Source organism: Dendropsophus ebraccatus, chromosome 11 (genome assembly GCF_027789765.1).
Source record: "Dendropsophus ebraccatus isolate aDenEbr1 chromosome 11, aDenEbr1.pat, whole genome shotgun sequence".
In the NCBI taxonomy this organism is placed as follows: domain Eukaryota; kingdom Metazoa; phylum Chordata; class Amphibia; order Anura; family Hylidae; genus Dendropsophus; species Dendropsophus ebraccatus.
Window position 1 is genome coordinate 27,855,066 of NC_091464.1, and position 14,530 is coordinate 27,869,595.

General features: G+C 42.9%; 1 protein-coding gene across 7 annotated transcripts in view; it reads right to left on the reverse strand.

Moving 5' to 3' along the window:
• Positions 1-655: 655 nt before the first annotated feature.
• BCOR (BCL6 corepressor) overlaps positions 656-14,530 on the reverse strand; it is a 160,223-nt gene continuing 146,348 nt past the window's right edge. For all 7 annotated transcript variants that reach the window (XM_069946018.1, XM_069946019.1, XM_069946023.1 and 4 more), the window contains 7 exons: positions 14,005-14,324; positions 11,740-11,970; positions 5,994-6,160; positions 5,505-5,650; positions 3,091-3,168; positions 2,312-2,468; positions 656-958 (listed from right to left, as the gene is read on the reverse strand). In XM_069946018.1, the coding sequence (XP_069802119.1) occupies positions 667-958; positions 2,312-2,468; positions 3,091-3,168; positions 5,505-5,650; positions 5,994-6,160; positions 11,740-11,970; positions 14,005-14,324 (1,391 nt within the window). In that variant the 3' untranslated portion in view covers positions 656-666. The remainder of the gene's footprint in view (positions 959-2,311; positions 2,469-3,090; positions 3,169-5,504; positions 5,651-5,993; positions 6,161-11,739; positions 11,971-14,004; positions 14,325-14,530) is intronic.

The window sequence follows — 14,530 nt, forward strand, 5'->3', positions numbered from 1 at the left end:
ATGTATACAGGCATGTGCACACACACATCTATATATATAAATGCACATATATATACACACACACGCCTATGCGCACACTCGACCGAGGTGTGAAAACTAAAAATGTCAAAAAGATTTTAAATTAGATTACAAAACTCCAAACGATTTTCTATGGATAGTTATTTATATGTGCAGAATTTTAAATTTATATTACAAAAATTTGGATCATATCCAACAGTTACCAAAAAAACTGGTAATTTCTGTAAACATAAAAAGGTCATGAAGTGCCACTTCTTTTCTGTCCACAACTTGTTAAACTTATAAAGTATTTCTCGTGCCTTCAGTGCTTTGCAAAAAAGTCAGTCTTAATTACAAAAAATATATATAATAAAATAAAGTGTTACAATGAACAAAGAAATTATTATATCTCCCAAAGCAAAATGTGCACTGAACTTTTCGGAACCTTATAAATCTATTTAGGATTTCTGAGGGGGAGAAAACAAAAGGAAAAAAAACCCCTCATATATGGAGATATATATATATATATTTATATGTATTTATAGATATTATATTTTTTACATCGGTATTTATAGAATAGTGTTCTCTCTATATCACATATTCACAAAATAGAAATTATTGTACAGAATTGGGTAAGGACTTGGCTTTTTTTTTTTTTTTTTTTTTTTTTTAACAACTGGCATAAGAAGTGTCTCCTTCAGGATCCAACCACTCGATGGAGGATCCAAATAATGTTTGCAGTTCACTTGTAAATTCCACAAGCTCGAGCATTTCTTTGCTGTCTGGGCTGAAGTGTTCAAGGGCTTCTGGTGCAGAAGAGAGCTGGCTTAGTGAGACTTGCTTGTAGAATTCAGCTTCTGTAATACTGACTATTTCAAGGTGAGGATGCTCGCTGCTAAAAGACTGGGAGGAGATCTTTTGCTGCTTGGTGACATCTGACAGAAGCAACCAGTTCCTGGGCCTAGAATAGAATAAAAAATAAAATATTTAGTAACTGTGCTGCCCCCTGTGTATAAATGGATGTATATATTATTACTAGTAGAAATCTTTTCATTTTTTCATGTGGGTTTTGTGTAAGTGTCCAGGAGGCGGTTCTTTGCCTTAGGAGCCCACCGCTGTGTGTACAGAGAGCTTCAGCTCCTCCATGCAGTTATAACTCTCCTCATTGGGGGAGAGCTCGTCTTCTGGACACATTTTTATTGGTCATGCAGAAGGCACAGTAAGGGCCCTATTACAATGCATGATTATCATTTGAAAAATCATTATATCGTTCGAATTTAAATGATAATCGTCCTGTGTAACTGCAGGCAACCATCGAAAAATCGTTTGTGTGTCACTGATTTAGATCTGACCCTAAAAATCATTGTTAATTGTTTGCTAATCGTTTACTGTAATACCACATTCGTTCACTAATCGTTCAGTGTAATTTCATATTGTTCATTCTTTTGCTGGGATCAGATGGAGTAAACGATCGTAGTAACAATCATAACAAACGACTATTGTTCTGTGTAATATGGTGAATGATTTCAGGTTAATGATAAACAATCTCGTTTGAGATAGTTTATTACTTATCGCTTATCGTTAAAAATCGCTTTGTCTAGTAGGACCCCTACACTTTCCCTCCTGACCTCTACACAGGACTGTCAGCTTTCAGACTCCCTGTAAAATCTTTTAGTAGAGTTTTCAACAATCCTTGTGCACCCAACATGGATATTTATGCAGAGGATTTTGCACTTAAAGGGAAACCTGTCATCACTTTTATGCTGTCAGGGTGGTCCCCAGTGACTTCTCCTTGCGCTACCAGCCAGCGGGACAGACCACCAGGGACAGCACCAATGACTCATGGTTCAGACAGCATGAGAAAGTGATAACAGGTTCCCTTTAAAGTATACTCGCCTCCTTTTTATTCCCTGCTGACTGGGAAGTATCAGAGATACAATAACTTAGCTATGCTCACTTTTACTGCCTGCCTATAAATGACAGCATGTGTATGGGGGGGGGGGGTCCAGTAGACTTCTGCACACACTGCAGAATCCTGACACAGACGGACAGTTACGGGGCCCGGCTGCATTCCAGAAGAGTAAGCAATTCCCTTGTTAATTCTCTTTAAAGGTAAAAAAAAACCTTCCAATTTTAAAGGAGTGTGCCCCAAATAACTTAGACATTGACCATGGATATATCTAAAGGTTGTTTTAACAACAACTACTTGAAGCTTTCTCAAGCATGAAATATACTTAGGCTAAAGAGCAGAAATAAGGGCATTTTGTTCTGTAATCTAAAAATAAGATTATTCCACCTTGTCATGATCACTTACCCCTGTGTGAGAGACACCTGGATGTTGTAGCAAGGTAGGAGGGGGCTTTCTGAGAACTCAAACTCAAAGGCATCCACACAACCATCTTCTTCTTCATCGTCGTCATCTGGACCCGGTGGATTTGCCAACACATCAAATCCGCTCTCATCCTTTGAATCTGAAGGGAGACCGATAAGAACAAGATTAACTACCCCATGAATACTCTTCTCCTAATGGGTTAAATCAGAAGGCTATTATAAATGACTGTAAATTACTCTAAATCATCAGATATACAGACGCTCCGGGTCCCTGTGATGACTGATGGACTTCCAGCTTGTCAAGTTTAAATGACATGACTAAGATATAGGGATATGTATATGAATAGATGACAATGTGACTAAGGAGCAGTGGGCGATTTGCCAAATGCAGATATTGTTCTGTTTACACTGTCCAATATACTATCATCCACACATTTTTAGATTATTCCCATATTTATGGGTGATTGATTCATTTTCCATTCTGCGATAATTACTACATGTACACAGGCCTCATGCTTCAGCTTTCATGTGTTCCCATTCCTATGATCTACAATTTGCCTCCTTGGCTTCCTGTAATTAATGTGACACTAGGAAATAACTGTATATTGTACAAGTTCCAGCACCTGTTAAGCCACCCATCACGAGGCAGACACATCTTGCCATCAGTCACAACCTATTTCCAGCAACGGAGCTTATAATCTGCTTGTAAGGACTTTTTTTTTTTGTTTCTTCTAATTAACAAGACATAATAATGATTCTCACCACAGACAGAACTGCCATAGAAATCCCAGGAGAGTCCAGGGTCGTCTCCACTCCGACCTTGTAAATCTGTTAAGTATTCTAGAGAAAGGGGGGAGGGGGAAAGAAGTTAGATATGCATTGAACTGGCTTACATATGACATTATATGATCATACAGGTTATAAAGGAGTTATAACATTAGGTTTCTATTAAATATTTGCTATAATTTTTTTTAACCCTTATTTATACAAAACACTTTCTTTTTTAAATTTGCCAGCACCACCTATAGTGTTTAAAAAGCCGATCTGGCAGAAGTGTTGCAAAAAATGCTCCTTCAGCCTATAATCAGCCTGTGTAAACGTGACAGTGACCAGCTGAGGACTGGGAAAATGCCCAAACCTCAGCTGATCGTGTGTTTAGAACAGGCGGCAAACTGACAACACAGATAGGTATATTTCCGTGCTGTCAGTTTCCAGGTCACACAGCAGTGCATACTTACCTAGTGCATTTCTTGTGATCCAGCATCCTCTTCTCTGGCTCTCCGGTCCAGCCTCTCTATCTTCATACCGCCTTCTCTAAATTGATTGACAGCCAGAGGAGACTGAGCCTGAAGACACAGCAGCTTGACAGGAGAGCCAGAGAAGATGATGCCGGCAGCAGCATCGCACTAGGTAAGTATGTACTGCTGTGTGATCTGGAAACTGACAGAACAGATATATATCTCTATATCTATCTATCTATATATGCACACACACCTGTGCCGTCAGTTTCCATGGCTGCATGAATGATACAAGGATTGTTCGTGCAGCCCAGCCGCTTGCAGCTCATTTGCGGCTGCCTGTGGCAGAGAAATCTTTGTGTGTAAGAGGACGTTAGGAGGTCAAGGGCAGATAAACCTTCCTCTTCTCTGTTTGCAGTATACATCATTTTGCTCCCATTCCCTACAGATGCACCACCAAAACAAATGGAACAGGCGATAACCAGAGATAAATGTAACTCAAGCTGAACATAACTCGAGCATGCTGATGTCTGTCCAAATCCTGAAGTCCCGCCCTGGGCTAAAGAAGTTGGATGCAGCCCTAGGGAGTCTGGGAAACTATAGATACAGACTATGGCTGTATCCATGTTTTCCAGGCAGCCATCCAACTTCTTTAGCCACCGGTAATCAAAATGCAGTGACTTACGAGTGGATTTCTACTATACAGTTTGTCTCATTGGGACAGATCTCCACCAAACATTTGTGCAGCTAATTCATCTTATTTGTTATAGATTACTGTTATTTCCCCTAGATACGTTTAATCTGTATATTAATCTGATTGTAAATGTGTTTTGACTATATAAAGCACTCGCTTTTTTAAATAAGGATCTCAGAAAGCAGCATCTAAAAGCGATTCCGTCTAAACAGACGCAAGCCTGACAGCAGGGGCAGCGTAGACATCCTACGGCAGCTACGGGAGCTATTAAACCTGTGGGTTAAACCAGGTTTCAATCCAGTCGCTGGGATTTCTCATTACGTGACAGCAAAGATCATACTTGCGCTGCCTAATTTAGCTGTCTTTGGTACAGCAGGAGGAGGGGGAAGGAAACAGCTATCACATCTGCGTAGCGAGGCTGCCAGTAACTGTACCCTGCTGTCTTATAATGGTAAAATGTCCTTGATAAGAAGACTGTGCATGTTCTTTCATGAAGAGTTAATGAAATAAAAAGATGTAGACAATAACAATCTGCAGTTCTAAGCTGCATCATACCCATTACACACCCTCACATACAGGATACATTATTCTGCTATTTTGTGATTGCACTATACACAATTATCTAAATCTGGACATGGATCATACCAAAGGCACAATGGGGGATTAAGTAAAGCTGCGCCTGGAGTAGTTAGGCAAAAAGTCGCACATTTTTGCACAAACTGGCTGGTTCATGCAAGTTTGTAACTTTATGCCAATCTATGCTCTGCTTATCTGTTGGGTCAGCAGGGGGGTGCGGCAAGGAGCAGGGGGGATGTGGTCTCCTTTTGCATCGATTTACCATGATTCACACCTGCAAGCAGGCATACAATATGGTGAATATCAATACATGGGAGACACGTGCAACACAAGGGAGAGGAATTAGACAAGAGATGGGCAAGCTTTAAGCACACTCGTGTTCGTCCGACTCTGAATCTCCACATTTGATGGTTGAAATTGTTGGATGCTTCCCAAAGGTTGCCTGAAAAACATGCCTACAGCCATAGGCTGTATCCATATTTTCATGCACTCGTAAGGGTTGCATCCAACTTCTTCAGCCATCGGTAATCAAATGCTGAGAGTTCAGTTTCGGACAAACACTAATGTGCTTGAAGTTTGCTCATCTCTAGTTAGATAGATACCTAAAGTGAAGATAACATATTGAACACTATGGCCAAACTAGTATCACATTACAGAATGAGACTTACCAGTCAGGAAGGTTTCCATCAACTCGCTATGTGTCATTTTGGCAATAGTTCTCCCAGAGTATGTCGCTAACGTGGGGTCGGCTCCATAGGACAGTAATAAACGCACAATTTCTAAGTGATCGTTCTCCACAGCATCATGGATAGGCCTGGGAAAAGAGAAAAGATCAGAACCTCTCATATCGGAATTGTAGCTGCTTTCTCCTTTAGCAAGATATGCCATATAAATGATGCATTCAAGGAGTTAAGAGGAGAAAAACCAGACATGCATCTTTGTAGAAACCGCACCATTCCAGTCTGTGTGTCTAGTGCCTCAGCTCAGCTTTATTAAAGCGAACGGGGCCGAGCCGTGATATCAAACACATTCGGCGTTTCGCCTGCTCAGATTTACGGCGCTTTTACTATGGCCACATTACAGTAATTGATACATTAAAGGATCCGAGAATGTAGAAATAATTCCTCCCTCTGCAATCTTTGCCAACAGCTACCCACCTTGTACCATCCTGTGCGCTGCAATTGACATCCGCCCCGTGCTCCAGAAGATGCCGAACAATAGTCAGCCAGCCTCTTGCACAAGCCTCATGTAGTGCACAATAGCCTGCATTGTCTCGGTGGTTAACATCACAGGATTTGCTTTCCAGGCAATAAAGAACCACTTCCTGCAGGAAAAGAAATTGGAGATGGTCGCTATGATTAAATGGATTGCAAAGTGCGGCCTTCCTTTAACATACACATATAAAAAAATAAAAAAAAACCTGCAGCCGACAATTCAGCTCCAAAACTAGAGAGAAAACGGGAGCTGAGCTGCATGAATGTACGGCAGACATTATTCCCATCTTCTAACGCCGGCTACCTGAAGTCATTTAATATTCGGTTGACATTGTCTTAAGTTCACACAATGCTAATATAGTCATAATTAATGCAAAGCTATAAGCACTGGGTAGGACCTGAATGACTGCAAATTATGGCAATTTGTATCGATATGAAAGGTTACAGCATGATGTCAAGTTTAATCAATGCAATAATCCTTAATGTCCGCAGATAATTGAAAGTTGAGGAAAAATGCAAAAAAAGGAAAGTTAAGGGAATTCTGGCCATCAAAACAAGAACCAGCTTAGCTAGCTGAACACTAAAGCAGATCGGGCACAGTATTGTTGGTCAGGCCCACTGATTTTGGCTGGACCATGTGCATGGTGGCCTTCCGACTGACAGATGATGGATCAGGCAGACGTTTTTTTTACCTGTCCTGTGCTTCTATTCCTGGGGAGAGAAGTCAATGCCAGATGTGTACGGCAGCTGCTTTCTCCCCTCTCCCCATTAACTCATGCACGCTAGCAGAATGAGTATTTGGCCAACAGCTATCTGATATATATGGCCAGCTTAAAGGGAACCTGTCACATTGAAGATAAAGCCCATTCTGCAGACATTCTGCTATATAACATGCTACCTGCAGACTGCATGTTTAATGTGACAGGTTCCCTTTAAACCTGATTTCCTTTTAACGAACACTGAGCTGAAGGCTTCATGTAATAATGCCAGTGATCAATCGATGAATGAGCAAACGCTTGTTCATCGCCTGATCGGTCATTTCGGACATGCTTAAAAATCATCGTACGCTCTGTAATGAGACAGGCACTTGTGGATCAGGTAGTCTAATATAGCCTCAAAGGGGATTAGAAAAAACACAGCTACTTTCTTGCAAAAACAGCTTGACCCCTGTCCCCAGGTTGTGTGTGGTATTGCAATTCAGCTCTATTCATTTCAACGGAACTGCAAAACCACACACAAACTGTGGACAAGAGTGGTTCTGTATCTGGAAAAAAATGTGACCATGTGTTTCTAAGCCTTTAGTACAATGCGTCAAAATGCATTCTATAGATGTAGGGGGGGGCGGGCAGAGACCTCTTAAAATTCTGCTGCATGGATGAGAGTCCATATTATGCTCCAGTTGGGTATGAAGCCTTTAGGGTACAATCGCATGCAAAGTATATCATGTAACTGCAAATATCAATGTAACTAAATGAATGAAAACCGCATAAAATCTGCAGCAGATCCTGTAGTGTGAATGTAGCCTTGGGGTTTGTTCACATGTCCAGGAACCGCAGCAGATTTCATGATGTGTTCAGTTATTTAGATCAAATCTGCACCATCAAATCCGCTGCGATACAGTCCAAGTGAAGCTACCCTATGGGAGTATTGGGCTGTCTAAGTAATTCCCTGTGCGTACAACTGTATACATGCCCATTTCCCATCCGTTCAGGAACTACAAAACTACTCTTCCAGCAGGCATTAGAACTCTATATTGTCTATATACACACACAAGATAAGACAGTGATCTCCCATGCATTTTCTTGTACATCCGTCTGTTTTTAGCCAATTAAAAAAAAAAAAAATTCTGAGCAACTGAGTAGAGAGCAAGAGAGGGGAAAGGGAACATAAGCAGCAGCTGAATGATTTGCATGCAAGGCAAAGCGGCATCCGAGCTGCACGTAAAGCATATTGCCATTTCTCAGAAGACGTAGGATCCAGGAAACCTGCTCTGCCGATCTATAAAGGTTAAGGAGACTGCTCAGAGACGCCGCGCATGTTGATTCACTGCCTGGCGTTCAAGCTTGTTATTAGTCAGCAGGCAGAGGGAGGGGGAGAGAATAGCTCAAGAGCGTTTTATTCATTCTGATTCAAACCGAGCAGGGAGAGAGCACGCTAATCTGTGCTCTGGGCGCGCCTGACCCGAGGAGACGGTCGCTAGGATACAGCATGAAGCCTTTTGAGTTTAGTCGGGGCTGTACATATTAGACTGAAGCGAGAAGCGGCAAGCGAATGAGATGCTCGTCCAACAGAGGGAAAGATATCCCCGTGTCACGTGTCAGGATCAGGTACGGGCAACTGCGTGCTACCAGCCCAGAGATCGGTTTTCTGACACGCAGGAGGCCAAGGAAGCATGCTTCAGTGACTCTACAACCTGTTCTCAAAGGCATCAGCTACTATATAATGTTACAGTCTGGCTGGAAACGCAGACGCACCCGAGAGAAGAGCACCACTGACCGTGACATAATAGTTTACATACATATATTGGAAAGAAAAAAATAAATAAAAAGATAATAATAATAATAATAATAATAATAATAAATAAATAAATATCCATAGTGTTTCTTGACCAACATAAAACACAAATAGATTGGAAAGTTCTGTATCAAGACTTGGCAACTACTTCATGTAGGGTCAAGGAATAGAGATGATGGAACCTGGAGCATGCTCCAGTCGATCCGAACCCGAACTTTTGGCATTTGATTAGCGGTGGCTGCTGAAGTTGGATAAAGCCCTAAGGCTATGTGGAAAACATGGATATAGTCATTGGCTGTATCCATGTTTTCCAGACAACCTTAGAGCTTTATCCAAGTTCAGCAGCCACCGCTAATCAAATGCTGAAAGTTCGGGTTCGGATTGACTCGAACCCGATTCGCTCATCTCTATCAAGGAACTATGTAAGATACCCCAGCAACAATAGTGGCATAAGACAACAAGGCAAGGTATTAGCTAAGGGCTAGGGAACCTTGGCTCTCCAGCTGTTGCAAAAAAGCTTTGGCTCTCCAGGCATGATGGGATTTGTAGTTTTGCAACAGCTGGAGAGCCAAGGTTCCCTACCCTTGTATTAGCTCACGTATACATCAGCATCTCAAGTATAACTGGAATCCAGCCTAATCTGACATAACTCTGGGCACAATCCACATGAGGAAAACGTGTGCCCCCGTTTATTCTATTCTCTATAGAGAATATGCTAGGTTTCAGCAGACGCGGCGGCATTGGCAAGGCTTGAATATACACAATGGAAATATCTGAAGCCGGCATTTCAGAAAGAAAATAGTGGGGTGAGGATGTGAACCTAGTTTTACTTTCTTCTAACCTGAGAAGAAGAGAACGTGAATAAAGCAGGATGGTGACAGTGTCAGCGCTGTCTGGAAAGCACCCCCCTTTGAGTATTCTTGGTAATGAAGAAAATGTAGACAACTGACACATTTCTCTGAAAACGAAAACCACTAAAGGGTTTCACAATTAGGTTTCAGGATGGGAAAGTGCAGAATCGGTTATAGCAACAAATGTAAAAAAAGACCCTACACATCACCGTGACTTACGTGTAAGAAACACTGTCTGATATTCCTGGCTATACGCTTGTCACTCATCTTGAAATGATTTATGTGCGACAAGAGCCCCCCGACTATCCTATCACCAGGTCTGCCCCGATTATATTCAGGCTTTGCCTGGTAGGATCTGCCCCCGACCATCCTATCACCAGGTCTGCCCCTATTATATTCAGGCTTTGCCTGGTAGGATCTGCCCCCCGACCATCCTATCACCAGGTCTGCCCCTATTATATTCAGGCTTTGCCTGGTAGGATCTGCCCCCGACCATCCTATCACCAGGTCTGCCCCTATTATATTCAGGCTTTGCCTGGTAGGATCTGCCCCCCGACCATCCTATCACCAGGTCTGCCCCTATTATATTCAGGCTTTGCCTGGTAGGATCTGCCCCCGACTATCCTATCACCAGGTCTGCCCCTAATATATTCAGGCTTTGCCTGGTAGGATCTGCCCCCGACTATCCTATCACCAGGTCTGCCCCTAATATATTCAGGCTTTGCCTGGTAGGATCTGCCCCCCCAACCATCCTATCACCATGACTGCCCCTATTATATTCAGGCTTTGCCTGGTAGGATCTGCCCCCGCCCATCCTATCACCAGGTCTGCCCCTATTATATTCAGGCTTTGCCTGGTAGGATCTGCCCCCCCAACCATCCTATCACCATGACTGCCCCTATTATATTCAGGCTTTGCCTGGTAGGATCTGCCCCCGCCCATCCTATCACCAGGTCTGCCCCTATTATATTCAGGCTTTGCCTGGTAGGATCTGCCCCCGACTATCCTATCACCAGGTCTGCCCCTATTATATTCAGGCTTTGCCTGGCAGAATCTGCCCCCCGACCATTCTTTCACCATGTCTGCCCCTATTATATTCAGGCTTTGCCTGGTAGGATCTGCCCCCGACCATCCTATCACCAGGTCTGCCCCTAATATATTCAGGCTTTGCCTGGTAGGATCTGCCCCCCGACCATCCTATCACCAGGTCTGCCCCTATTATATTCAGGCTTTGCCTGGTAGGATCTGCCCCCCGACCATTCTTTCACCATGTCTGCCCCTATTATATTCAGGCTTTGCCTGGTAGGATCTGCCCGCCGACCATTCCATGGGAGAGAATAAAAAGGATAAGGAGATAGAAAAGAGTTTGCTTCCAAGATTGCATCCAAAAACCAGTACGTAGTAGGTACTCCACCATTTTTAGGTATAGTGTCATCACTTTCATGCTGCTTGGACCACGATTTCTATGGTAGTCCCTGGGAATTTCTCCCCACCCCACCAGCCAAGATGGATAGATCTTTCCCTGTTTGGATATAGGGAGATATCTATTAATCTATAAATATGGCTGGCAGGGCAGACGGAAGCCACCGGGGACTGCCGCTATGACTTTTGGTTCAGAAAGCATGGCAGACTCCCTTTAAAGCAATACGCCAGCAAAAAAAAAAATAATAATAATTCTTTCAAATCAACTGGTGCCAGAGTTTTGTAATTTACTTCTATTAAAAAATCTCGAGTCTTCCAGTACTTATCAGCTGCTGTATGCCCTGAAAGAAGTGTTGTATTCCTTCCAGTCTGGAGAGCAGGAGAGGTTTTCTATGCAGATTTGCTGCTGCTCTGGAAAGTTCCTGTCTCAGACAGAGGTGGCAGCAAAGAGCACTGTGTCAGACTAGAAAGAATACATGACTTCCCGCAGGACATACAGCAGCTGATAAATACTGGAAGACTGGAGATTTTTTTTAAAAGAAGTAAATTACAAATCTATGGCACTTTCTGCCCCAGCTGAGCTGAAAGAAAAAAAAAAAAAAGTTTGCTGGAGTACCCCTTTAAGAATGTTCCTAATTGAAGCTACTACTATAAAATTGCTATGGCTGGGTAATGTTGGCAGATGACAGTGAACCATGACTAATAGATTCAGTACGTGAAAAAAAACAGCATTACGTTACTTAAAAAAAAAAAAAGAAAGAAAAAAAGCACATACTGGCATTATACACTAGTAGGAAGAAGAAAACTTTGGATGATGCATGGCATATGGTGCATGAGTGGGCCGGGTGTCATAAAGGCATACAGGATTGATAAAATCTGTCGCTACTACAACAAGCACTTACTTCATATCCCAGCCGTGCTGCTCTTTGCAAGAGAGTCTCTCCAGCATTCTTGTTAACAATCAGACGCCGGGCTTCGGGTGGCATCGGGCGACTCGGTGTCATCTCTTGTATGTGGTTGAGCAGCGGTGACATCTGGGATGGCGTGTGCAATAGAGTCATCTGATCTGGCACTTTCAATGGGGAGCTATCTGGAGAAAACTCATTCTGTTTCCTATACCCCTTTAGGCTGACCTGTAAAGAAACACAAAGTTTATGGCGTCAGAGGAAGCTCCAGAATAAGGCGGTGAACCTTAAAGTCCTAAATCTTGCTTCAGGCTTTTGTCATGAACTAGTGCGCTAGATGAGAATTATCTACTCTTCATAGCGATCACCCCATCATAGGGAATTTACTGCTACACGATTGTGTGAAGTCAAAGGCCGCACACTTAATAAAGGGGAAAGAGGGATCTGTATAAAGACCAGGACTGAAGGAAGGCAAAAACCCACAAAAACACATCTAATCAACACATATAATAAAGTACAAAGGAACGCAACAAATGGGAACAGAAAATGAATGCACAAGCCCAGCAGACATAATATAATGGAACACAATGAATGACTTCAAGATGTCTATGGAGAAGCAGGAAATATTAGAAATCTATAAGCGGGTGACCTTTCTGTTGCACTGCAATGTAGTTAGCACAGAACCAGCTATTAATCCTTTCACTTGTGAAATGCTGCCTGTCGCAAAAAATAATATGTTGCGGACCTTTCAGGAATAATTCTCCGGGCGTAGCCTCCAGTCAGGCAATTAAAGAGGGAAGAAAATACAAATACAGTGCAAATTACCCAATGCGTCCGTATAGGAGGATGCATCCGAATGATTAAAGAATTATAACGTCATTCACAAAATATCTAGCCTATGGTGATGACACCTTATACCAGTCTACTGACCAACGTACAGCATAAGTATACAGACCAGCAGCCCAACACCAGTATACTGACCAACGTACAGCACAAGTATACAGACCAGCAGCCCAACACCAGTACACTGACCAATGTACAGCACAAGTATACAGGCCAGCAGCCCAACACCAGTATACTGACCAACGTACAGCACAAGTATACAGACCAGCAGCCCAACACCAGTATACTGACCAACGTACAGCACAAGTATACAGACCAGCAGCCCAACACCAGTACACTGACCAACCTACAGCACAAGGATACAGACCAGCAGCCCAACAGCAGTATACTGACCAATGTACAGCACAAGTATACAGACCAGCAGCCCAACACCAGTACACTGACCAATGTACAGCACAAGTATACAGGCCAGCAGCCCAACACCAGTATACTGACCAACGTACAGCACAAGGATACAGACCAGCAACCCAACAGCAGTATACTGACCAATGTACAGCACAAGTATACAGACCAGCAGCCCAACACCAGTATACTGACCAACGTACAGCACAACACCAGTATACTGACCAACGTACAGCATAAGTATACAGACCAGCAGCCCAACACCAGTATACTGACCAACGTACAGCCCAACACCAGTATACTGACAAATGTACAGCATAAGTATACAGACCAGCAGCCTAAGACCAGTATACTGACCAACCTACAGCACAAGTATACAAACCATTAGTCTAAGAACATATACTAACCAAAGTACAGCAGAAGCATACACACCAGCAGACCAAGACCAGTATACTGACCCAAAGCGCAACTGAAGTATGCTGTGCAATCGCCTAAAACCTGTACAGTGTTAATCCAGAGCAAATTACTATTACGGTAAAAGAATAAATACTTGATTCTCAGCCGGTACATCAGAATGAGTTACAGTTAAGCTAGATGTAGGCCATGCTGGAACTTGTAGTTCTTTCTTTTCACACTGCAAGTTTAAGTAACACCCTGATTTCTGCAAGTCATTCCATTAGTCACGACCAACTTCCTGTAAATACTGCGAGTGGGTTTCACAAGTCTTCATTTGTGTTAAAAGACAAGCTGGGTCACATTGCGGCGGTCATGTATCCATAAACCACAGGCTTAGTTTTCAACGTTAGCTACAAGAATTGTATTTGTCAATGAGGATGACGATTATACTGTCTGCAGCTAAGGTTACGCTGAAAAACCCTATTGACTTCCATGATGTCACGTGTAGTTCTCACCCGCAACATGAGAACACAGCCTTACAGATTGTCGGATATCCATATTCATATAAACCTGCCTATATACAGGCTGCCAATACAGTTTAAAGCATAACAAGCAAAGTACCTTTTCATCAGCACTTCCATTATCCATGCTGTCATCCCCTGCTAGAAGCCTTTTTCTCTTTCTCTCCAGCGGAGTCATGTGCTTTGTCTTGAATTGCCGTTTTCCAGAGGGCTTCTCGTACTCTGTGTAATCCTCAGGCAATGACGCGACTTGGAGACTCCCCTCTTCATCTGTACATGGCACATAAGCCTTGCGGCCCTCTCTAATCTTCTGCTGCTTGGCTGCTAACCTAGGGGCTGGGGAAAGGTTTGTCTGACTCTGCCGTTTGCTACTTGGGCAGCCAAGTGTAAAGCCTTTCGTGTGCGTAGACACAGGGATGTCTGAAGATAGGAAAAGCGAGAAAAAGGAAGGGCGGGGGAGAGAATTGAAGACGTTAAATGCCGCACAGCTGGAGCACAGAAATGAATATGGATTCTTACAGAAGGAGTCTGCTTAACCCTGCAATTCCCACCGCATTAATAATTAAACAGCAATCCCGTCCCTTCTAAAGGCATAAATAAATATCAGAATACCCTGCCCTCCGTGC